The sequence below is a fragment of the Mytilus edulis genome, chromosome 8 (genome assembly GCF_963676685.1).
Source record: "Mytilus edulis chromosome 8, xbMytEdul2.2, whole genome shotgun sequence".
Taxonomy (NCBI): Eukaryota; Metazoa; Mollusca; class Bivalvia; order Mytilida; family Mytilidae; genus Mytilus; species Mytilus edulis.
The window spans coordinates 26,360,160-26,387,722 of NC_092351.1; the positions used below are offsets into that span (position 1 = coordinate 26,360,160).

Here is a 27,563-nt window from a genome sequence, read left to right on the forward strand (position 1 = left end):
ACTGATTTTTACGATATCATTTTCCATGCTCCTTTCCTTTTAAAATATTTGACATTAGAGACTAATTTATTTCTAAAATTTGACTTAATATAACATTTTAGTACATTATTTTCTTCTATTCAAGCATCGAAATCTCAATAACGAAACAGCGAGAACACCGGAAATATTGCTTCCTCCATGTTGGATAGCATCCTCGTGGTTGTGTATCCTGTTTCCTATGGAAATAGCTGGTTATAAAGCAAACACAGAACCCTAGAGCAAAATGCCCACTAACAATCCACTACCTCCTAAAGAAAATGCCCTTTTTAAAAGAATATTGGTGAGTGAGTTTGCACATTTCACAAAAAGGGGGGAAGTTACCAAGGCCAAGGGGCCAATCAAGAAATTTAAGAATGTGATATTTAAAGAAAGACAAATATTTCTCTGACATTAGAATAAAACCTCAACAGACTAACCTAAGTTTGAGCATCAGGAATTCCCTTAAAAAACTTGAGGGGAACTGGTGTTGTTGCTTACTTGTCTAGTTTTTTAACAGGTTTTGTTCCATCACAGGTCATCTTGCTACACAAGTGTTGCTCATGGCAAGTTGTAATTCAGGGATTGAAGAGCCCCTGCTAAATATCCCATGCAATTTTTTTGTGCATTATGATTTTGCATGTTTATGATGCCAGGAATATTTTGAACAAGGATTGAAAAAAGATGTAGACCGTAACAATGTATGAAGAATGATTAATCTATATAGAGGGACTCATTATGTAGAAATCCATGATATCTCTGCCTATATAAAAATCGGACTATAACAAAATCAAAATTCAATGGAACATGTTGCCACAAGTTGTGGTAGCAAGTCAAATATAAAATTGAGAAAGTCAAACCATTGAAATTTACAGAGATCAGTTGACACCAACTGTTCTCCACAACATAATTTAATTCTATAAATAACAATGTACATATTTTTTAATCACTTGTTGTTTTCTTTCATGTAAATATCACCAAGTATTCTACTATAAAGTTAAAGATAAATTTTTGTTCATATTTTTTAATCATATACTCCGCGCATGCAACAGTTCGTAATCTTCAATAATAATGAAGCTGAAACTGTATATCAGAAGAAGAAGAAGAGACTATAACAAGCTTGGCCTATAAGATAATCGGCCTCCCAAAATCAGACTATAACCAACTCGGACTACTAGCTAGAAGAAAATAAGTATAATGTTGGTTGTTGTTATTGGAAATTAATTCTCAATTCTTAATTTAAAATGAATTGTTATCTACAATTAATTAAATAATATTATATGCATATGTTAATTAATTATGACATCATGTCACATGTATCGTTGACACCTTTTTAATCACCATCATTTAAACAAACAACTGGCACATGTACTGTTGACACCTATCTAATCACCCAAGTCAGGACAAAACTACCTGTTGTTGCACGAAATTGAAAACTATAAATCCAACTTAATATGTCTTGTATTGTCTATAACTGAACTTCAGTTTTTTTTATTACATAACTTGTGTTATATTAAGACAATTTAGTGAATTTTAGTTTTTCTGGTTTCTGATCATATTTTGTATGGTGGACTCTTGGTGTGATTTATCTGTACAATGTAATACTATTTAATGAAGAACACATAGGGTTTACAAATATTATTTCAGTAGATGTCGACAAACAATTAACATAACAATGATTTCGTCATTCAACAATATCTAATATTACTTACAAAAAATATAAGGCATATATAAAACACATACATGACATAAAGCACATTTTAAACTCAAAAGGCATTTTGTCATCATCTAAGACTGAAAGCATGCAGATATAATTGGTCATTGTCAAAGCACACTTTAAGCATACATAGCACATTTAAAACACTAACATAGCACATACAAAACATACATATAGCACATCTGAGTCATATCTAAGATAACATGAAAAATGAATGTTGTTAAGGCAAAAGCACGAGTATAAACATAGGCTGGAGTATTTAACAGCTAGTCATTTGGATTTTTTTTTCATGTTATTTTATAGAAGTATTAATTGGTAAGATCAAAGAAATCTCTTGTTTTTTTTCAATTTTACTCCAAATATATTTCTAGATACATGTGACACTTTAATAAACAAATTTATATACATGTATAATAAATGTTTGCCTCAGCTTGCCTTTCTAAAAACATTGTATCTGTTTGATGTGACCATTTGAATATAATTACCTTTCAATTGCTGAATCCATTAGTAAAGAACTACAGATTAGTGAAATTGTTAAGAAGCCATTCACTGTCAATCAAATTTCTCTTTGTTTATATACTAATCATAAACACCTAGGATTAAACACAATAAAAACATGAACACACACCAATCATTAAAATATCTTTTGTCAATAATCATAATAAATCACAATGATATTTCCAATAGAAGTTAATTGTCCTCATTTAAACACCAATTCAACTCGTATATTAAATATTTTATACATTTCTATATATATGGTCTTTTTTTTCAAAAATATTCTTTACAATCTCATAAATTCGTCTATAATTTTAATATATAAAGGTTTTTTTTATTAAAGTAAAAAAATAACAATCTACTAATCGTAGTCTGAGTTTGTTCAATATATTTCTGCATATAAATAATGGTAGGCCGAGTTTGTTATAGTCCCGAGTTTGTTATGGGCCGATTTTGTTTCAGTCCGAGTTATCCAGCAGCGATTATGTAGATGGGAATCTTCATACACTGGAACAGGTCTGGAAATCCATTAATTAAATTTTTTTTTCAGTTCATTTTTTTTCTTTATTATTACATCAAAACGGCCACTTTAATACAATATATATTTAAGTACTAAAGGAGAAACTACATTAGTGATTATAATTTTACAAGTTACCAAGTCATCACATCAAATATTGAAGATTATCATTAATTAGTCTAATATACCCCTATTCACTTGCTACCTGAGGTCTTCAAGATAAATGATTGTGATATGTTAGTTTTATTTATATTGTATATTTTCTGTAATGACATTAGGGATTCGGTGTCAGAAGAAAGTTTCTGATTTTGCTGAACAATGAAAATTGTATATGTACATGTGAGTGCACTAAAAAGACCGAACTAACAGATACCAGTTATTTTTATGGGGAATTTTACTGAAAATCAAAGGTGCCATATATAAACTCCTCCCTGGAGTTTCTTTAAAGGGAAGGCAGATGTCTAGGGCAACATAATTGTTAGCCTTCGTAGATTTTACTGTAAATTAACTACCTTTCGTGGATACTTTAATTTGCGTTTAGCCTTTACTTGACCATTTTGTGGCATTAATACTACCTTATAAATTGCTCTAAAAAATTAGCTGGTTAACATCTGACATCCGTTGGAAGACACTTATTTTATTATGGCTACTGCCTGGTATAAGGACACTAAATTTTAAAACATCACAAGATACATATTCTCACATGTTTCCTTACCTGTAAATATACAATACAGACAGGATTCTACTTCGTCTAAATTATCTTCCTATTACACCAGTTCATTTTCACAATCGTAGAAACGGAAGACAATTTTTTTTTTCAGAGATCCAACTTAAAGACTGTCGTCAAGCACTTTTAGTAAAATAGCTATTCGAACACACCTACTCTGATTTTGTGATCCATTGGATAGGTATTTCACTTGACCCTATATTTCATCTTTTAGTACTGTGATTTTTTTTTATGTTATAAAGTCAACCTGTAGCTTTGCTATATAAAATGATAGCGAGATGGTGCATCAAATACTCTTGTTTTGTACATTTTCAAGACAAAATATTCATCTCAAACACACCCTAACATAAAAAAAAGGTGCACTCGATTTTCTCTTTTCGATACAATTGTTTCCCATTTTGGAATATTTTCTTGAGTTGCATAATCGAAGGAAAGGCATGGAAATTACTGACTGAACTAATAGATTGATATGTTATAAAAACAATATTAGGTCAATTAATGTTGAAGGCCAGTTTCTCAGCCTCATACAAGAAAAAAGTTTATATTTTTCTTTCATTGACAAATTATTGTATTTTTACAGGTGAGAAAACATGTGAGAATATTTGTCATGTGATGTTCTAAAATTAAGTGTCCTTAACCTCAGACATAACGTCCAATACAATCTAAGTATGATGTATACAAGCTGAAGCCCCACCTATCTTAATTACCATGCTTGAGCAAACACTGATACAAACAAAGCAAGCAAGCCAAACAAAGATTTGTCTTGCTAGCATTAATGTAAAAGCTGTAAAAGTAGGACTTGACTGGCAATAGTGGGTCCTAGAATCTTGGTTAAGATTTTCTGAATTGTTAGACAGGCCTTTTGTTTTGTACATTAATTTGGCGGTTAGTTTTCTTGTCAGAATAATTTCACCTTTGTGATTTGAGGTCCTTTTATAGCTTACTATGCAGTTTGGGCTTTGCTCATTGATTAAGATTATACAGCAGGTTCCTTGAAATCTTTTTTTCCCTGTTAGTCCTTGAAGAAAAACTGTTCGACCTCACTACTATTTCTATTACAAAATACCAAAATTGTGTCGGTCTTTTTCAAATTTTGGTGGTCAAATCCTCGGACCACACTTTTTTGAGAACTCTGGTCTGGTGAAATACAGCTGTTAATCTCTTTGTGACTATGTCATTTGGTGTTTTGTTGAGAAGTGTTTCACTGGCAATCATACCACATCTTTTTTCTTAAACTTTTAAAAGATATATTGAGAACTATTCAGATTAGCTGAAAATAAATTAAATTCATTATAATCCATAATATTGTTTTGTTTTTTTGTAGAAATGTTATGAACAGAAACAGTACAAAAATGGGTTGAAGTTTGCTAAACAGATTTTAAGCAATCCTAAATTTAATGAACATGGAGGTAATATATTTGTAGTGTATTAAATGAAGTGTCTGATATCACATATAATATTTTGCTATGCCCCACCCTCAAACAGTGTCCTATGAAAAATAGGATTAGTCTGGTGTCTTTGTCATTTAGATGGGGACTAGGTTGTAAGCTGTCATCCCCAACAGGTCCCTTTTGGTCAATATATAGATTTTAGAAAATAACAATAATGAGAATTAATCATCTTGAATATTTTGCTTGAGGGATACCATTAACCTCTTTCACTGAAAAATATTTAAATTGATATAAAGATTTTATGATATGATAAGGAATTACATATTTTCATTCCAGAAACTTTGGCCATGAAAGGACTGACTCTTAATTGCCTTGGGAGGAAAGAAGAAGCATTAGACCATGTAAAGAGAGGTTTACGTAATGACCTACGAAGTCATGTCTGTATCCTTTTGTCTTTTAATTAAAGAACAAATTAAACTTTAGAAATACAAAACGAAAGACGAAATATTTTATTAAAGAAAGCTCATTTATGAACATAATCATTAATAGCATAGATAAAACAAAGAATCAATTTAAACAATCTAACTTAATACTACACACGTACCAAAATACTATGTGTTCCATGTGTTCCAAGGGGATGTGCTTTATACTTAAAACTACCATAATTTACTGTAAAGGGAAGGGGGGGGGGGGGGGGGGGGGGCAGAATGCACGTCTAGCAGAACAACTGACTTTAAAATTTTAACATAAAGAATTACTAGTATAATTTTGATAACATTTCTGGTCTTTGTTATTTAATTATTTGTGATAAAGAGAAGTTTTAAAGCTTAAACTTTGTATGTTGTTTGCAAAAAATAGGGATTTTTTACTCAACCATTTAAAAATGCCAAGGAGAACCATGTTATTCCTTAACCAACAACAGGTTGGCATGTTTTTGGACTTTTACAAAGATCTGAAAGAAAGTATGATGAAGCTATAAAGGCCTACAGAAATGCTTTAAAATGGGATAAGGTATGTAATTATTTAGCTTGAAACATTTGTTTTACAAGTCTTGTATGAAAACCAGTTATCTATTACAACAAGTTCGTAAATTCTCTACTGGAAGCCTAGTCACATAATAAACAGGTTCATAAAATGAACAGGTCATTCAAAACTTGCAAGTAGAAGAAAAATGATGGGTCGATTTCAAAAACAAAAGATGGCGAATAAAAGACAAGTCCACAAAACATTATATAGAATTGTATAGTACGTCTAAGGGTTAGACATGTAACTGGAACCACACAGATTTTTTTCTGAATAAATTTGTTCGGAGATGAAGTATTTATAAAACAAGTCTTGACTGTGGCAACAAAAATGAACTTTCGAAGAAATTTTACTAAACTGAATGTCTGATGTTTATCAAACACAATAGAAAGAAATCCTCCATAAGAGCAGTTGCAGTAAATTATAAAGATAACAGAATCTTTAAACTTTTCTTTCATACATGTATGTGAAGTTCAACAAGCTTCTGGGGATATGTTTACAAATAGAGACAAGCTTTGATATTTATTCATATTAACAAGATAGAGAAATTTGATTATTACAGCTAATTTCCTAATGCTTGTAAAGTAAAACTTTGGTAGGTAATACCTTGTAATCTTTGTAATTAAGATTGACATCTTCAAACAATATATATAGGCATAATTTAACCTGTATACATTATATCTTAATTTGATTGGACCTTATCCAAATTACAACTGTAAAGTATACAAACAAAGCAAGCAAGCTAACCAACAGCTTGCTTTACATGCAGTAGGAAATTAGCTGTAATACATTGCATTTAAAATGAATTGTATATATTTTACATAGGATAATCTACAGATCTTGAGGGACTTGTCTTTACTGCAAATACAGATGAGAGACCTGGAAGGTTATCGAGTAAGTACTAAAACAGTTTGAGTAGGTAATGAATGAAAAAAATATTAATGGATGGACAGTTACATGTATTACTGATAATAAAGTAAGGATTTATTATACCCCCGCTTTAAAAAAGGGGGGTATACTGTTTTACCTCTGTCTGTCCGTCCGTCAGTCCGTCCATCAGTCTGTCCATCAGTCCGTCAGTCCGTCAGTCCGTCCGTCAGTCAGTCCGTCCCATGAAACTTTCGTCACATTTTTCTCAGGAACTACACATCCACCCTTTCTGTAATTTGGTATCAACATTTATATATGTCAGCCATACCGTGTGATGCGTTTTCAGATTCATAACTTGACAACTTCCTGTTTACCGAACACTTGTCTGATTTTACACATGATAGCCAAGTTGAAATTTTTCGTCACATTTTTCTCAGGAACTACAATACAAGGATTTCTGAAATTTGGTTTCAGGATTTATATAAGTCAGCTATACCGTGTGATGCGTTTTCAGATTCATCACTCGACAACTTCCTGTTTACCGAACACTTGTATGAATTTACACATGATAGCCTAGTTGAAAATTTTCGTCACATTTTTCTCAGGAACTACAATACAAGGATTTCTGAAATTTGGTTTCAGGATTTTTATAAGTCAGCTATACCATGTGATGCGTTTTCAGATTCATCACTCGACAACTTCCTGTTTACCGAACACTTGCATATTTTTACACTATTAATATTATCCACTTGCGGCGGGGGTATCATCAGTGAGCAGTAGCTCGCAGTTTCACTTGTTTTGTATGACATAGCATTGTAGTATTTTTCTTGTCCTGCAGTCAGCCAACTATTGTACAAATAAATGTTTTACCTCTGTCTGTCCGTCCGTCAGTCCGTCCATCAGTCTGTCCATCAGTCCGTCAGTCCGTCCGTCAGTCAGTCCGTCCCATGAAACTTTCGTCACATTTTTCTCAGGAACTACACATCCACCCTTTCTGTAATTTGGTATCAACATTTATATATGTCAGCCATACCGTGTGATGCGTTTTCAGATTCATCACTTGACAACTTCCTGTTTACCGAACACTTGTCTGATTTTACACATGATAGCCAAGTTGAAATTTTTCGTCACATTTTTCTCAGGAACTACAATACAAGGATTTCTGAAATTTGGTTTCAGGATTTATATAAGTCAGCTATACCGTGTGATGCGTTTTCAGATTCATCACTCGACAACTTCCTGTTTACCGAACACTTGTATGAATTTACACATGATAGCCAAGTTGAAAATTTTCGTCACATTTTTCTCAGGAACTACAATACAAGGATTTCTGAAATTTGGTTTCAGGATTTTTATAAGTCAGCTATACCATGTGATGCGTTTTCAGATTCATCACTCGACAACTTCCTGTTTACCGAACACTTGCATATTTTTACACTATTAATATTATCCACTTGCGGCGGGGGTATCATCAGTGAGCAGTAGCTCGCAGTTTCACTTGTTTTGTATGACATAGCATTGTAGTATTTTTCTTGTCCTGCAGTCAGCCAACTATTGTACAAATAAATGTTTTACCTCTGTCTGTCCGTCCGTCAGTCCGTCCATCAGTCTGTCCATCAGTCGTCAGTCCGTCAGTCCGTCAGTCAGTCCGTCCCATGAAACTTTCGTTACATTTTTCTCAGGAACTACACATCCACCCTTTCTGTAATTTAAGTTTTTCTTTTATTTGTACTTGTACTAAAAAAAGCGTCCTGTTACCCTACTTATGTATTCAGCAAGCATTAATGTTGATATTTCTTTTATCGTCACAGTTCATTTTTGGGTCCCATGGTCAAATGAAAATAAATCGACTGCTGCCATGAATTATTTTTATGCCCCACCTACAAAGTAGAGGGGCATTATGTTTTCTGGTCTGTACGTCCGTTCGTCCATCCGTCAGTTCTTCTGTACGTCCGTTCGTCCCGCTTCAGGTTTAAGTTTTTGGTCAAGGTAGTTTTTGAGGAAGTTGAAGTCCAATCAACTTGAAACTTAGTACACATGTTCCTTATGATACATTTCTAATTTTAATGCCAAATAAGAGTTTTGACCCCAATTTCACAGTCCACAGAACATAGAAAATGAAAGTGAGAGTGGGGCATCCGTGTACTGGGGACACATTCTTGTTTAAGTATACATTTAATCGCTAAGATTAATAATAAAAATATGGTTGTTTAAGTGTTCTCTAAATTGATTATGCCGCCTACTAGTTATTATATTGGTTGCACAACAATTGAGATGGGGTTCAAATGACACCTTTATAGCATGAATCTGTTTTGCTCACAAAACCTGACTGGAATTTGTCCAAACTTATTTTATCTTCTCCATTTGTTGTGTAGATAAGCATCCTTGATTCTTAAATATTTCATTTAGGTGTTAAATTTAATATTAATTAAATAGGGCTATTTCAATATCTGAATAAAGATTAAAGAGCATATTATAGCTCCAGATCTTGATCTGACAATAATTTGCTGTTTCTTTGTATTTTTTTAGGAGACTAGGTACCAGCTTTTAGTGTTACGTCCTGGACAAAGAGCTTCATGGATTGGTTATGCCATGTCTTATCATTTGATGAAGGATTTTGATATGGCTTTAAGTATTCTAGAAGAATTCCGAAAGACACAGATGGTAGGTAGTTTACTATTAAAGACATCATGATCAAGTCATCCAATCTTTTTGAAAATTTACCATTTGATAAAAAATACATGAAACAAATTGATTGTAATTATCTACTCTCTTTAAAAAAATGTAGCTTACTTGTATTCTTAACCTTGATATAAAATGTATTAAGTCTGAGATTTAGCACTTGATAGGATGGCTGCGTAGAAGGAAAGATAGAGAATATATATGTCAGTGAAACAGCAACCCAACAAAATCAGGATCATTCAATTTTAGCATGACTCATTGTCCTTAAATTAAATGTCAAACCTTGAACCTTTTATGTTGAACAATGTCTAATGAAAATGTTTTTACTTGTAGCCGAAAGCTGGAGATTATGAGCACAGTGAATTACTCATGTATCAAAATATGGTGGTAAGGGAGGCAGGCATGTTGGAGGAAGCTTTACATCATTTAGATAGATATGAAAGTCAAATTGTAGACAAACTATCATTACAGGAGATAAGGGGTAAGGATGGCAAATGGGGAAATCTAGTAATCTTTAAAGGCATGTGCACATGATTTCTATGGACTATTGATACAGTAGACTCCACCTAATCGGATATCGGCTAAACAAATTTATCGGCTATTGTAATATTTTTTCAAAATATCAAACCTTTTCCTATATGTTTAATGTTGATTTTAGCATGTAATGGAATATCGGATATAAGAATATATCGGCAAATCGGATAAGAATATTCAGGTAATTTGGTTAAAAACCATGTACAATCGGATATTTACAATGTTTCTCTGACAGGAAATGGACCCGGAAGTTACGAATTTGCAACCTTGCAGACAAGAAGATTTTGTTTTAATGCCCCACCTACGATAGTAGAGGGGCATTATGTTTTCTGGTCTGTGCCTCCGTTCGTTCGTCCGTCCGGTTAAAGTTTTTGGTCGAGGTAGTTTTTGATGAAGCTGAAGTCCAATCAACTTGAAACTTAATACACATGTTCCCCATGACATGATCTTTCTAATTTTAATGCCAAATTATAGTTTTTACCCCAATTTCATGGTCCACTGAACATAGAAAATGATAGTGTGAGTGGGGCATCCGTGTACTATGGACACATTCTTGTTAATAAATAAAAAGGATCTATTTCTCATTAAATTGTTGTCTTTATTCATTGTTCCTGTGTCATGTGAATTAGATGCCCTTTTACTTCAAATGGTTTGAATCTATTTATAAATTATACAAGACTCAGTAGACAAGAGCAGTACGTTCCTGTCGGGAGAATTTTGATTAAACTCTAAATGCTCATAGAATGAGAAATATAATCTAAACTGAATGTACCTCCTTCTGAATAATTTATTGCAATATAAATATAAATCCCTTTTGACAAGAGAAATCTGACTTTGTCAGAAATATTTTTTTCACATGTGCAAAGGTAATCATGTGTGGCGGCCATATTGTTTTGTTTACAAATTTGTGAAGAAGCCTCTAGAACCATGACCTAAACATGAATAGTCTTCAGAAAACATAAACTTTATGCAATACTATTTTACCAATCATGATAATTTTCATAAATTTAAATCTGATAATTTAAAGAAATAAAATTATAACAATTATGATTTTAGGTTAGAGATTCTACACAGACATGCTTTGATCTATTTATAGCAAAATTAGTTTACCTGTGTGAAAATGTAAATAATGGATATTAATTTGTTTACTAAACAAGTAAAGACAAACTATGGATGGAAGATAATAATTCACATAAATATTTCAGGACATTTTATTAATAAATATAGGATTTAAAAACTGCCAGTGCAAACAAATTTAATCATTACATAATCAGCTGATAATTTTTTACGCAAACATTGTGGTGATGTAACTGATAAAAATCACTCCATCAATCCTCCATTCCTTTCACATATTAAGCAATTGACAGGGTTAGTAACATCTCGGGATTAGATTTACTTATTATTGCAGAATATTCAATATACATTCATTGTCTAATTGAATATATCAGGTAATCAGATATTTTTAGCTGATATTTTGGGTATCCGATTGGCCGGAGTCTACTGTACTAGAAAATTTTAAGCACAAGTTTAGTGTTTGTGGAAATATTTTTATGAATGATGGATGGGGCTTTTGAAATAATGCCTTTTAAGACATCCATGTACTTGACAGTTAAAAAAGGATTAGCATAATACCAAATGAATATTCAAACCATATTATTCTTTTCAGTTATTTTTAATATCATGGAGACATCTTCATTTTATGTTTTTTCTTTCTTTTGAATTAAATGATTGCCTGTAACAAAGAGCATGCAACTATCAAAGTAGTAAAATTTTATCTAATGAATATTTTTAATAGTAAAATTGATGAGAAAAAGGGAAAAAAACATGATTTATAAAATTTTGTCACCTCTACATGTTTACAGAACTTTTAACACTGTTTAGTACATTATACAACAATTGACATGAAGAAAGCTTTAGCATTCAAGAAATGTAAGAAATCTATAAAAAATTACACCAAACACATGTAGAAAGGTTTGGAACCATTTTATATTGGAATGCTCAAATGTTTGGTTTATTGCATATATGAATTAATTTATATTTTCAGCTGAACTGCTAATGAAACTTGGTAGATCGGAAAAAGTAGGTGATATTTATAAAGACCTAATAACCAGAAATCCTGAAAACTGGGCATACTACAAAGGGTTAGAAGATGCTATCAAACCAGGTAACTAATAATTTATTTTTACGGAAAAAGTTAACTGAAAATAAGAATAATAAAAAATGATACTAGAAGAATTTACTACTTTAGGAAATAAATATATGTGGTTTGCATTGAAAAGGAAACCATTTGAATATGGAATGTATAATAATTAAACTTCATTACTGTTAAACATTGTGATTTATTTTATGACCAGGGACAGAAGAAGAAACATTAAAATTGTACACTGATGTAGAAGAACAGTACCCACGTGCATCAGCTCCCAGGAGAATACCTCTGTCATTTACAACAGGTAAATACATTACCTTCATATCCATTTTCAGAAAAGTAGAACAAGGTTACAGTTCTTCTATTAAAGCATGCAAAACAAACAATTGATTAACTTGCTTGCTATATTTGTTTGGATGTTTGTAAACAACAGGTAAGTAGTCTATTTCAATCTGTTTACTATTTACTGGAATATGATTGGGCAATAAACACTAATTAATTTCAAGTCAATTCTTATTGTCCAATCAAATCCCAGTATATTTAAAAACAGACAAAACCTCCACCTACCTATTGTTTGCAAACAACCAATCAAACATAGCAATCAAGTTGATCAATGTTTTGTTTTGCATGCTTTTATAGAAGAACTGTAAGGCATTCTCTTCCAAAGACATCAAGCGTAAATTTTTCAACAAGTGGTATTTAAATATTAAGAAAAGAAGGAGACGTGTTTAAATGTAATTTAATAGGGAAAAGCACAAGTAAACCACATAATTAATAAACAAATATCAATAATTTAAAAGTAAAATGAAGATTTCTGTAAAGTTTCAAAAATACAAAAAAATTAGTTCTAAACTAATATTTTATAAAAGAGTTATGCCCTTGGAAATATTCATTATTTAGAAAATTTCATATGTATCAATTCTTGCCAAAAACTGTATTGTGTATTTAAATCCTTTTAATGTTTAAAATTTTATTTCAGGGGATAATTTTAAAGGACTGATGGATACATATTTTAGGAGAGCTTTTCATAAGGGTGTACCACCTTTGTTTGTAACTGTAAAGAAATTATATTCAGATCCATGGAAGGTTTGTAATATTATAATTGTCTGGTTTTGAAGAAATACATTTTGTACATTTCCCATTTGCAAACAGCAATAACACATTTATATTTAAAAATTATGTCAGTAAAATAATAAGATGTATGATGGCTAACTAATCACCATCATTCTTAAGTTATGTCCCTTTAAAAACCAAAAATTGATCAATTTTGCCATTTCGGCACTCTAAACTTCAGCTTGCCTCACCAAATTTCAAAAAAATTATAAACTGCTTATTACCACCACCAGAGAGTCACACATTTTGGATGTCATTTCTTTCAGTTTTCACTTGAGTTATGTCCCTTTGGAAATTGAAAATTTCTGCTGAATTTTACCTATATATATATATACTAGCATGGGGCACCTGTGTCCCATGGAAACATTCTTCATCATTGTTTATGTTTTGGTATTTATTGCATTGTCATCTCATGTATACCCACCACATATCCCCTCATTTATGAAAAATGAGAAGAAGATATTGTTCAAATTCAAACATAATACTAGTAAGAAACTTATTACAAATAATGAATTTAAGCAATCTCACTTATCTTTACATTTGAAATAAGAATGTAGGTATGTATGATTTGAAAATTTTTGAGTTCCTTGAAGACTATCAATAGATAATTTGTGATAGAAATGTTATCAGAAGTATTGTAAATGTATTGAAATGCCTTGAAGATTTCCTGTAATGAAGACAGTAATATTGGTTTTTTTTTATTGTAGCAACGAACCGTAGAAGATTTAGTTCTAGGGTATGCTGAAAATTTAAAAACTCACGAAAAGTTTGCATTGTCTGGTAGGTATAAATGAAACTTTCCAACAACATATTGCTTGTGAATCTCATTCTCACACTTAAACATCAGAAAGTCCTTGTACATAAAAATTAAACTGGAAGCTTTATTTGGATAATGTTCTTTTTAATACACTTTGTTTATTATGTCGCCTGGCAGAATTCATCTGTCTTAAGCAACACATAGAAACACTTCTGTTGTCGTTAGTGCTTTTCATCTTCCACCTCACACTTTATGTTAATTTACAAGTCCTTGAAAACACCAGAATTTAACCAAACTCAAACAGACATGAAGTTTTGTTTCTGCTATTTAAGATGTTGCTATGGGTGAATTTAGGTGTTTCTCATTATAGGAAATAGACTTGGCTATTTTTGTTTATATTACTGTGAGACGGAAGGTAACACACATTTCCTTTGAAAGACTCAATGATTATTTGTACTATTTAAAGCATAGAGCTTCGAAGTAATAATAATTATCTTGAGAAATAAAAGTAGGAAGAAAGTGTAGTTAAAAAACAAATCTTATTTTAAAATTGAGCCATTGATTTTATTTTGCAGACGAAGGTGAATTAGAGTCTCCAACAACACTATTGTGGGTGTATTTTTTCCTGGCGTGTCATTATGATTTCCTGGGTGACACAATCAAATCTGTAGAGTATATAGATCTAGCCTTAAAACACACACCACTTCTTATAGAGTTGTATGTACTCAAAGCCAAAATATTTAAAGTAAGTCAAAGCTATTATAAATAAATTTATTATAGAAAGTTGATTTAATAATTGTACAACATCAGTAAGAAAAAAAATGAAGGGCTTAGGGTTAGACCTTAAATGGGAAATTTGGAATGAACTGACATGCATGAAACAACAGTTACAATCTTTTTTTGAATGGAGGTCTACAAATAAACTCATTCAAAATTCTAGGCTTATGATTTTGAACACCAGATGTGAATTTGTCTGCACAATACTTATCAGCGACACTCAAATCATAAGGCTTAAAGGCAAAGTAAAATGTGCATGCTGATCATGTGCAATATAATTTAAAAATTATGGTACCCAATTTTTACTGATTTGCTGGTCACATTGTACATGTATCAATTTTGTTGGAGAAAGATATGACATAATAAATTAGATCTTAAGGAAGTTTTATAAGGAATCTAATTTTAAAATGTTTATATGTGGTTATAATAAATTTACTGTTTAATTGACTTTTGTTGCATTACGCTGTATTCTTGAAGTAACCAATAGTAATCTATTATATATTTACTTCTTTTTTAGCATGCTGGTGATATAGAGGAGGCTGTCCGGTTGATGGATGAAGCTCAGTCTTTAGATACAGCTGACAGATATATAAATTCCAAATGTGCCAAGTACATGTTAAGAGGCAATTTAATAGCAGAGTCTGCTGAAATGTGTTCAAAATTTACAAGGGTAGGTAGGCATGCTTAAAGGGACATTAGATGACAAATTCATGTTTATCATATTTATATCATACTTTAAGGTCTATCCAAATCACAAAAAGACCTAGAGTGGATGTTCCAAAATTTCAGCCAACTATATTTTGAGCTTATTTTGAAATAATTGAACCATACTGACTGAATAGCAAAATATTATTTCACAAAATCACTTTTATAAATGTTTCCAACTTGGGCATGTATAGAAAATATGTAAGTCTTGAAATAGTCCTTGTCTGCATGAAAGACTAATAAAAAAATGATTTGACACAAATGTTGACCTACAATATAGTCATGTAAATTCAATCAAGCAAAATATAACAGCTGTTTTGTTCTTAGCAAGGTATATTTTCTACTTGTTATCTATTTATAGCAAGGTGTATTACATACTTGCCTATTAATAGCCAACAATTTTCTATTATTTTCTATTTATAGGAAGGTGTATCAGCAGTAGATAATCTGAACGAAATGCAGTGCATGTGGTTTCAGATAGAAAGTGCTGCTGCATACCAGAGAATGGGAAAATGGGGAGATGCACTCAAAAAGTGTCACGAAATAGATAGGGTAGGTCACTAAGATCATTCAAGCATAGTGATGACTACAGTTGTCAAGGTACTGCAGATTCATTTATTTTTCATTGTTTAAACAAAATTGATATTTGAATAAGGTTTGTGGTGCAAGTCTGCATACAAGCCTTAAGGAAATTTGTACAGGTTTTCTGCAGTCGTCAATTAAACTATGATATTTGATGTTTGTTTGCTGAGCTTTACTTAGCCAAGTAGTAAGATAAAAAGTGGTTCTGAACACTATATTATTTAAAATTATTTATCCAATGGAGTTATTATGTTCCAGTGAGGGAGAGGAGGAAGGGATCATTTATTTTTGGACATGAGTTGGGGCTCATCATTGATCATTACACCTTTATATATATATAAAATATATAATAAACTTTGTTAGGTTGTGGTGGTATTCTCAAAGGTCATTGCTTCCCCCAAAATGCATTTTAATTTAATAGACTTCATATAAATGTAGTTAATTTTGTGAAAGCTTGACTTGGCATTTTCAAAACTTTAGAAAATACATTAAATTTGTGATGATTGTTATAAATTGTAAACTTTTTTTATGATTTCAGCATTTTACAGAAATAATAGAGGATCAGTTTGACTTCCATACATACTGTATGAGGAAGATGACTCTCCGAGCTTACGTTGGATTATTACGATTAGAGGATGTATTACAACACCACCAATTCTATTTTAAAGCAGCGAAAATTGCTATAGAGGTAATATTCTTATAATAGAAAATACTCATCAAAATATTTGGTTAATTTATAGAAATAGGTCTGCAGATAACAGTAGAATGATGCATAATAAGCACAGAATACAGCTTTATCATTAAACTGTCTGTCTCATTTACATGTACCTGAAATTCTGTATTATGAAATAATTTGACATTTGATCTTGAACTTAATGTTAATGACAGGAGTGATGTTATATTTCACACTGCATTTTTTGCAACTCCTGGTTTAAAACCAATTGTAATACCTGTTCAAAACTATTCAATAAAAAATGGATGTCAAAACAAGTTATTTTAGAGAACGCTTGTATTTTGCTGTACAGGTAGATTAACATTAATCTTGAACCTTATTGCAATACAATAGCCGAATAGGAATTTGATTTACCTAATGTGACCTTTATAAGCTTTAATCACAGTAAAAGTAACACACCCATTTTGTTTATTGTAGATTTATTTACATTTACATGACCACCCTCTCTCAGACAGTGATCTGGATAGTGCTCTTGATGCAGGTTGGTAAAATTTAATATATAATCAAACATATTTATCTTATTGTACGGCTGGTAAATTATGATGTCATTGGTTAAGTAAATTTCATATGGGGTTCATGACCTTACATCTACTGTTAATGGTGTTATAGGTTTCACTACTGACTCCCTATGGAACATATCAGGTGAGTAAAATCCGTAGGAGTTTCCATCTTTGGCCTCACACTCTATGGATTTTACTATTCCTCTGGATCTGTAGGGGGTCAGTAGCGAACTGTTAAACTTATAATATCAATTGCGAATGGAAGATGAGAACAAAAGGTAGTAAGAAAGTGAAAAGATATTGTAAAGAGGTTTATTGGACTTAATCTATCCAATGATCTTGCTTCTTTCATAATTCTACTCTACAAATATAGATTAAACAGCTAGCCAAAATTTCAAGGCAGATTGGGGGAAAAGATCAGAATGCCAAAGACACCATTTAAATACCTGAATATGACCTATTTGGGAAGAGGTCGACCGTGCATGACCTTCCATTATTCTGTAGAAAAATATTTTGTGTAGTGGAAATCAATACAACAAAATGTCAAGATCCAATTCATTTGTTTCATTTGATGGAAATGATTAAATCCTATTCACATTTTTTATTTGAAAAACATAAAATGTGTAAAAAAAAATCCATATTTCAGAAGCATTTAGAGTCAAGATGTTTAAAAGATGATTTGTTTTTTTTTAAATATAAAACTTTTTTCAGAAAATTTGTCTCCTAGTGAATTAAGAAAGTTAAAGAATAAGCAACGGAAAGCAAAGAAAAGAGCACAAGCAGAAGCACAACAGAAAGCTGAACAAGATAAAAAAGAAACTCATAATAAAAAAGCTCAGGATGGTGAATTAGACGGTCCGAAAGAAGAGGAATTAGTTCCAGATAAATTAAGCAGGGTACGTCTTTTTATATGACCGCAAAAATAAAAAAAATAAATTGGTTGTATATTGCTATCACGTCGTAGTCCAAAGACAAATGGTTTCCGGATAATAACTTTAGTATAAGTAAATAGAAATCAATCAAATTTTAAGACAAGGTTTGTAACCACTAAAGGAAGATTGGGATTGATTTTGGGGGTTATGGTCCCAACTGTTTAGGAATTAGTTTTAGATTTAGATTTGCAAATTTGTTGCAGCATATTTGCATTTAAGTTAACATTTCATCCAAAAATTTGCCAGGAAATATTATTCTAGTATATTTCTTTTATACCTAGATTTTGATTTATAGATTAAACATGTGAACTCTTAGATATGCATAGTGTTAGACTAGGGAAACCATATCATATGGGATATGTAAGCATGTATTTCTAATCTATAAAATAAAGATAATTACTAATCATCTATGTTGAATAAAAATCTTGTATTTGAAGTAACAAAAGAATTTTTGTTCAAAATATTGTTTTCCTTTTCAGCCTGATGACCCATTAGAGCAATCATTGAAATTCCTGAAACCTTTACAGATGCATGCAGCACATAGAATACACACACATATAGTAGCTTATGAAATTTATTCTAGGAAAGGTAATTTATAAAATCTCTCACATATAGTGATAGTTTTAAATACAAACTGAAATGTTATAAATATGTAAATTTAATCACTTATTTTGTTAGTGGCAAATGGTAACATACATAATAACTTTGTAATTTTATATAAAAGATGAAATGCTTTCTGAAAAACAAAGAAGGAACATGAAAAGCTTTTTTTTTAATGACCCTGCAGCTAAGGGGAAGGGGGCATTCAGTTTTACTAGTTTTATCCTTGTCTGTCTTTATGTCTTGATCTCTTACTTTAGTTTTTCTCAACCAAATGTAATGAAACTTATAAACAATGCTTATTACAACTAAACACAGATCAAGTTCAAATTCGCATCACAATCACTGTTCTGGAGTTATATCCCTTTTTGAATTGGAAATTTCTGAATTCCCCATTTCCATGCTCTAACTTTATTTTGCCTCAACCAAATGTTAGAAAACTTGTACACAATGCTTATTACCATCAAGCTTGAATTACAATTGTTAGTGGCATCTTTGTATAAATTGAAAAATTGCTGAATATGCAGTATAAGCGATCTGTGTCTCATGAACATATTCTTTTATTTCATATAATTAGTTGATATTAACTTACGGTCTTGAATTGATTTATTAGATCATAAAATTTTAGTTTTGCAGATATTATATTGTATCTTTTTATATTGTAGGAAAAATATTATTAATGTTACAGTCATTAAAGAGGGGATGTCAAGTAGAAAGAAATAATCCACAATTACATGTTTGTTTGTTACGATTTTTATTGTTAAGTAAGTATTAATTTGCTCAAAAGATCAAAAATGAGGCTTGATTTTGGCGTATAAACTAACGAAATCACATTGAAGGATTGACATGTTGTCACTGTCCCAACACATCAAGCAAATCAAAGTGATTTTAAAATACAGGAAGCTGGATTCCAAGCATGGCAGAATATTCTCAAAAACATTTTTTGGACTACATTTTTTTAACAACATGCTTCACAATACCACTCACTAATTCTAAATACTGAAATGTCCAGCTTCTCAAACTTATTTTGAGATCTTCAATAAAAGTTGCATATCAAATTCAAAAAACTGAATTCATTATTATTTGTGGTATACTAATTTTTGTGTGTAAAGGTAAATCATCAATTCAAATGTTATTGTATTGTAGAGTGCAACACAAACAGATCACATACGTTTAGAACATAGAGGGAACCAATCATAATAATCAGGGATAGTGTTAATAATCAAATTAAAACAATTTCAGTCTCTTTCTAGTGCCCCAAGTATGTTTTTATGGAACAGTCCTAAAAATGATAGCTTTTGAAAAAAAAAAAAAATATTTATTTAGAAAGAAAAATATCTTGTTCCTTAAAATAGATTTTGTCCCTCTGCCCTATGAATCTAGCAAGAACACCTTCTGTGTGTATGATATTATTTGTTATTTTGTTTTTTCAGTTAAACAGAAAACAGATTTACCAGAACCTGTTAGTAAACTTCTGCAAAGAGAAATGGAGAAATTTTACAATCACAAAGACCCTTTAACACTTAATACAGAATACCTAGAACAAAATAATAATTCCATATTGCATAGACTAGCAGGTATGTGTAGAGATTCGATTTAATACTTTAATAACTATCAAAATAAGAAGATATGGTATAACTGCCAATAAGGCAAATATCCACCAGAGAGCAGATGACATAGAAGTTAATAACTGTAGGTCACAGTTTCAGCATTCAACAATTTGCAAAACCCATACCGCAAAGATGGCTTTAAAAAGCTCCAAAATGACAAATGTAAAACAATTCAAACCAGAAAACCAACAGCCTGATTCTGTAAACAAACAAAAGCATTGATTATTATTTTTTTGCAAAGAGGAATTTTCAGTTAAAGATTGGACTGTCACAAATGTAACCCTATAGTCACTGGCTTGTTAGCTTTTTTTCAGTCGTATTCTGTATCTTTTTTTGTATGCATTTAAAAAACCAAGGGGAGTGAACATTTACAATGAGTTTGCAAAATGATGTGAATGTGTACTTGTCAAGGAAACCATCTAAGTAAAAAATTGAAATGAGTCTCAGATTTTAAGAATATAAAATGACTCAAGTTGCTTGTCCTGAAACTAAATGTAGCTAAAGTAAAGAGAAACAATGTAACATTCCAGCTTAAAAAGTAAACCTAACCATTTTCATAATTCTGCAATTCCTCTAGGTATTATTTGGCCCATGAGCTTGGTTGAGGTATGGTTTGCCTGCAAAAGGTTTATAACCAGTGAATTGTTATCTTTCAAAAAAACAAAAACTCAATTCTTTATTAATATTTATTTAATTGATTCTAGAATATACATCTTCATAATAAACTAAAGTTTTCCTGCTTTGTTAGTCAATTCTGTCTGCATTCAGCTTATTCAGTTGGTTGTTGTTCAGCCTGTGACAGTGTTTGAAGAATGCCATTATAGACAGTACTTTCTGATACTAACCAGCATATATACAAATGATACATCAACATCATGCACATGCACATTACTCTACTCAAAATGGTGCTAGGGTCATCTTAATGTTATTGAAAAATGATAACTAATTTATATTGTAAACATTTCTTGCAATAACACTAACTTATGATTTTGTGGTTTAGGGGCCAGAATGATGTATGAACTTTCACCTACACCAGAGAAACAAGAGGAAGCATTAAAAATTGCCACAAGTCTTTCACCGAAGTTACAAGGAATAATTCTTAATGTAAGTAATGTATATATTTACAGTTAAAACATTTAAATTATAAGAATAAGAATGTGGTATGATTGTCAATGAGACAAATCTCTGACAAGTGACCATATAACAATAAATTGAGAATGGAGGCTAACAACTATAGGTCACCCTACAACCTTCAACAATGAGCAAAACTAACATGTTTTGCTTTTAAACACGGGGAAACAATAAAAAAAAAATACTTCAACCCTAAAAGTTAGAAAAATTTCTGCTCATTTGCCAAAAGCAGAGGGGAAACCATCATATATAGTTTGCTTTAAAGTTGACTTTCAATATCAGCTGTGTTTAAAGTGATTAAGATGTACATATCTTGTTGTTTTTATAGTTTAAGGTAAATATAACATCATTATTAGTGGAGGGCACATGTTAGTGGATTTCATGTGTATCTGTTAACCATGAACCAATATATATATTTACCTGGCTTCATGCATAAGTTGTTCCAATATGAAATCTAGTAATCATAAAAAAACACTGTTCTACTCGCATTAAAAAATATGCTGATATTAAAATGTTTTCATTTACATTTGTAGAATTGTATAGAAGTGCTTGAAGCAATGTGTCGAGGTGATTTTGGAAAATGTGAGACGACGGCACAGAAATACCAAGCTGACTGTCATAAACTTTTCCCTTATTCTCCATCATTTATCATCCCTGCCAGCAATCAACCAGACCAAGTCAATGGGAATGCATCGTGAGAGAGAGAGAAAGAAAAAAACATCAAGTGTCATTTATTTATCCTGTGATAGTGCTTTAAAAAAAACTTTGAATTTTAGAAATAGAGAAAAAGTGAGAATCAAAATGAATTTTCCTGAATGTAGTAAATCCAAGAGACTTGAAATTCAAAGTTAATGGCATAAAATGCATTTGAACAAATAGTTGAAGAAAGAGATACTTGATATGCATGGATTATTGTGTGTGTGTGTGAAGCTTGGAACCTAACTGTTGACATTTATAATTTACTATGTCTTGTCCAGCATTTTTATAAAACTGCAGTGTACCTCTTTACATTTTATATTTCATGGTCAGTCTTGTACTAGTGAACGGAGTTATATTAAATAACTTTCTTCCTTTTCATCATTCTTTTAGCAAAAGGTCATGCTGTTTTTAACCCCCCTAAAAAAAGAAAAAAGGCCATATAAAATGAATTCCTAGATTCTCGTCCCTGTCTGCTTTATTCCCACTTTGAATTTTGTCATGTTAGATGAAAATTGTTAAACAATTGAATACTTCTTTTTTGTAATTCAGACTGATATCCAATTGAAATCAAACAAAAGAAAATTAGCTCTTATTTAGAGAAGATATTTATCAAGTTTTCAAGAGCTAAATTGACAGCCTATCATCCCTATATAGCTTGCATTTTCAGTATGAAAAAAGATAAGGTTGCCTAATAGGGAGATAATTTTGACAAAGTAGAATCCTGACTGAATTTTATTGGGGTGTAAAAGTGTTGACTAAAGCACATTATTAAATGCACAATCAACGCTATTACAAAAAGAAGTATTCAATTCTTATGTTAAATTTTTATACTACAATCATGAAAAAGCAAGTTATATCAAATTTGTTTGTTTTCCTATGCATTGAAATCACTTTATCATTGGGAAATAAATTTAATTTCGGAATGGTTATTAATTCAATTATCAGCCAATCAGAAGTTCAGATGTTATGAAACATACATAATGTAATTATTCATGTGTGATATGGAGATGTTTAAATCTGTCTAAAGAAAAAAAAGATTGTCTGCTTTTATTTTAATTGATTTTGAAAAATATAAAAGTTACATCTTGGCAGTGTTAAAAGAAACTAGTGTACAAACCATTAGACACATTGCTTTTATGTAAAATTTTAAGATCATTGAATTCAGAATCTCTTAAACTTACAATTTTAACCTTGTCTGTAATTTGCAATTACCAGAATATTTATCATATTGTATATTTGGAAGAAGAAGAAATTGATAAAAAAAAAATATAAAAATAATTAAGTGGTGCCTGTATAGCTTGAATGGAGCAATGAAATACGGCTGCCCTCATAAGTCAGTCACACAAAGTTAATAGGTTAACATTTTTAGAACTTTTTTACAATTACCGGTACTAACAATCTTCATTTTTGCTTCTTCAGATTTCATGGCATTTATAATCAATTGTAAAACATGTGTAAGAATGACGTACACACTTTTCTAATAATACCATACTTAATATCTCTTACATTTATATTTTCTTTATAACAAGGTTGTGAGGCTTGAAATTGGGCTAAATAACATAAAAGTTTAAAGTGTCACTAGTTGTTTATTTATACAAAAAATAATATAAAAGGAGGTTTGATAAAATACATTCAATTTTGTCCAGGCAAGTTTAAAAACAGTCAAATTCTATCATCCCCTTAAAATTGTGGTAATGCTATGATCATTTCAAGCAGAAATGTTTTCTGTGATCGTAAATTAAAACCTTGATATTATTTCATGTTTATGCAAAAACAAAACTAAATCCGTCTGTCTTATTTCTGCAAGGCCATGTACTGTAAATTCAGAAATTATTGCGATGTTTTAATTAATGCGAAAAATGCTACAGGGTTACTATTGCAATAACTAAAACTCGCATTTTGAAATTCTTTATATGAATTAAACAGGATATTTCTCAATGTCCTCAATATTAAAAATTGAAATCGCATTGTATTCTAAAAATCACAATAATAAATGCATGCAATGATTTTTAAATTTACAGTATACAAATTTATAGAATGCCTTTAATGAATAGAAAGCGTAACCTCCCATCATCAAGCATTTCTGTTCATATGCTTGCTTGGTGAATATGATTGACAACGAGGGAAAATACTTTAATAAATAATGAATACCAGGTTCTTAGTTTAGTGTAAATCTCTCTTCTTGGATGAATATCTGTTTATAATGTTAATTAAAATCATGACGAAAATTTTTAATGTAGTTACTTTAGGAGAAATAGCATCATATTTGCCAGTTGAAAGAACATTTTTAAAAATGTTGAAGATTTATATACTGAAAGCCTACAATTGACAAATACTTTGTTTTAATACATGTAAGCTTATATTTTTTTATACTTGCACTGCAATCATGAATTTGATTTGTTTAAATTCCTTAGAAAGTTTTTATTTAATCCAAAGGATGCACAAAATTTGAAAGTATTCATTCGTAAAACTATACAAACTCTGACTAGGCTAGTTAAAATACCTTTCAATTTAGGAGTTATAGCCAAAAAGGTAATGGATGCTTAATGGTGTCATTGGAGTTGCAAATGAAAAGCATTCTTACAGTTATTTGATATTTTAAAATATATTAGTTTTCCCAACCTAATGTGAAATTATCTTATAGAGTAATCCCCCCTTTCCCACACACTCGCTCTCACATGTACACATATTTTGTGTCAGATTGCATCTATTTTGAAACTATGCAGTATTGATTTTTCTTCCTAATTAAATTGTGTGGTAGGTTTTATATGTGTAGGTATGTTTTATAATAGTACATGTCAAATTCTATCTACGTTTTATGTAGTTGGAACAGCTCTGTGCTCTACTAGATTGTACTGGTACATACCATTAAAAAATTCAATGACAAAAGAAGAAGAAAAAACTTTTTGTGTGCATTCTGATATTATTTATTTGTACCCCCACTTAGGAGTGGGGGCTATATTGCATTCTCTTTGAGGATCGTCATCTGTTTGTTAAACGAATATTTCCATCATCCATTTCTAAGGGACTGACAGATTGACCTATGCCGCTTGAGAGTGATAAATGGTAACACATAGGCACTTTTCAGATCTGATGGACACCTCCTTCCTGTTTACTGATTTTTGAATGTTTCAATATGTTGAAAGGAATTAGTCACCCATTTCTACAGGACTATTGAATAGCAGACTTCATATTTGGTCAGCAGCTAAGCAGTAATAAGTTGTAATGTGCGAGTACTTTTGGACACCTACAGTAACTCCTATTTTCAGATACTGAATTTTTCAGTAGGTTATGTTTAGCACTACAAAATGTGCTGTTATGATATTTGAATATTAACTTAAAACTAACTTAATCAGTTATCATTATCATGAAGCTACTGAAAATGATATCTGGTCTCAATTACCATGTTAAGTTTTAGAAAATTGACTTAAAATACAAGAAACAAAACAGAATAATTTGAAAAGAACAACCCAGAAACAATAAGGGATTACAATAACAAGAACTCCAACAAAACTGATATTTACAATTATTTAGGAATATAAAGATTTCAAAACAGCTTTTGTATTATTCTTGGTTGGGTAACTTAGGTTGCTGTTGTTTTTTTCTTCACACAAATGCATATTAACCTTGAATTTCATTCTTCATGTACTTTACTAGTTGGGTCTATTCAGAGAAGGGGGGGGCCTCTCCAATCTCCAACCAATTACCACAGAGTTTTATTCTGGACTAATTCAGGAATTGGGTATTAATAAATGAACGTTTTTTTTAAATCTTAGTTTTTGAAAGACACTTTCTTTATGCAATATTAATTAGATAAGAACATATTAGATAACAACATTTGTCAACAATTCCACCAATGTTTGATTGCTTATATACTCCTGAATAAATTAAATAGCTAAAATTTGTTTAGCTGCTTCAAACTTTAGGATGTTCTTTCAACAGGCGAGATATGTTCAATTAATAAGTCCTGTCACCTGAATGATACCGTGAAATATGTTTACAAATAAAATACTATTTTACAACAATCTGTGTTCCTTAATAGATGAAAGAACTCGCATAGAGTGGAGGGATCAAAATCCATTGACTTTGCAAAAACTAGGCATTTTGTAGTTTCTCCTCTCCTAGTACCATATAATGTGTCAGTTTTCTTGAAAACTGTTATCCTCTCAACAAACAATGAAATTATGAAATGTTTTTCTAGTACAAAGCAGATTATTTATAGCTCCTGAAAATGCTATTATCCTGATACTGCATGTAGTATTCGCTATAATTGATGACTATACAAAAATGAGCTTGCTATATCACAACATAATGGTACACAAGTAAAATGTGAAGAATCCACATCTGAAAATATAAAAAAGAAGATGTGGTATGATTGCCAATGAGACAACTATCCACAAAAGACCAAAATGAAACGGACATTAACAACTATAGGTCACCTTCAACAATGAGCAAAGCCCATACTGCATAGTCAGCTATAAAAGGCCCCGATATGACAATGTAAAACAATTCAAACGAGAAAACTAACGACCTTATTTATGTAAAAAAAAAAGAACGAAAAACAAATATGTAACACATAAACAAACGACAACCACTGAATTACAGGCTCCTGACTTGGGACACACATACATAAATAATGTGGTGGGGTTAAACATGTTAACGGGATCCCAACCCTCCCCTAACCTGGGACAGTGGTATAACAGTACAACATAAGAACGAACTATAAAAATCAGTTGAAAAAGGCTTAACTCATCAGATACACAAAAATACAAGTGGACGTGGCCGGGTACTTATACATCCTGACACAAAAAGACATAATGAACAGATCTAAGAGTACTCGCAGTTATCTGACAGCTAGTTCAAAGTCACTAACAACTAGTAAAAAAATCATGCATCTAAGACTAAACTATCAATCCGTACACATCCAACATCCAATGTATGTTGAGGCTTTATAAAAATCTTCCTAGATTTTCAGCCAAATTCTTTTAAAAAAAATGGGGGTGCATATTTTATTCATATCTTAGATTGCATCTACAAAGGGAAAATCCGTTATTAATTTCAGGATGTATGGTGGAAAGGCTGCTGCCAAACAGTGTCTGTGCGATAACTTGATAAGACTGACAAAATCTTTTTAAATTGTGATATGTTGTTTCCTGTGACTAAATAAGGGTCAAGGTCGATTTTCATGATTTTAGCTTTTATCATTGTTGAGTTATAGACCTTAGCAGAATCCAATTAAGGATTTATTTTTTATCATTTCCCTTTGAAAATAAATGGTGTAATGGATATGGATAGATAGTCTAGTCA

General features: G+C 31.2%; 1 protein-coding gene across 1 annotated transcript; it reads left to right on the forward strand.

The window, feature by feature from the left end:
* On the forward strand, positions 1-26,281 carry LOC139485212 (N-alpha-acetyltransferase 15, NatA auxiliary subunit-like). Its single transcript, XM_071269491.1, has 22 exons — positions 1-319; positions 4,796-4,880; positions 5,199-5,303; positions 5,785-5,873; positions 6,711-6,779; positions 9,285-9,419; positions 9,771-9,918; positions 12,016-12,135; positions 12,326-12,421; positions 13,097-13,203; positions 13,938-14,010; positions 14,563-14,732; positions 15,282-15,434; positions 15,893-16,021; positions 16,590-16,739; positions 17,202-17,265; positions 17,996-18,180; positions 18,696-18,804; positions 19,482-19,580; positions 20,250-20,393; positions 21,427-21,530; positions 22,091-26,281. The coding sequence occupies exons 1-22, from the start codon at positions 263-265 to the stop codon at positions 22,253-22,255; spliced, it is 2,556 nt and encodes an 851-aa protein (XP_071125592.1). The 5' UTR covers positions 1-262; the 3' UTR covers positions 22,256-26,281.
* Positions 26,282-27,563: the final 1,282 nt, after the last annotated feature.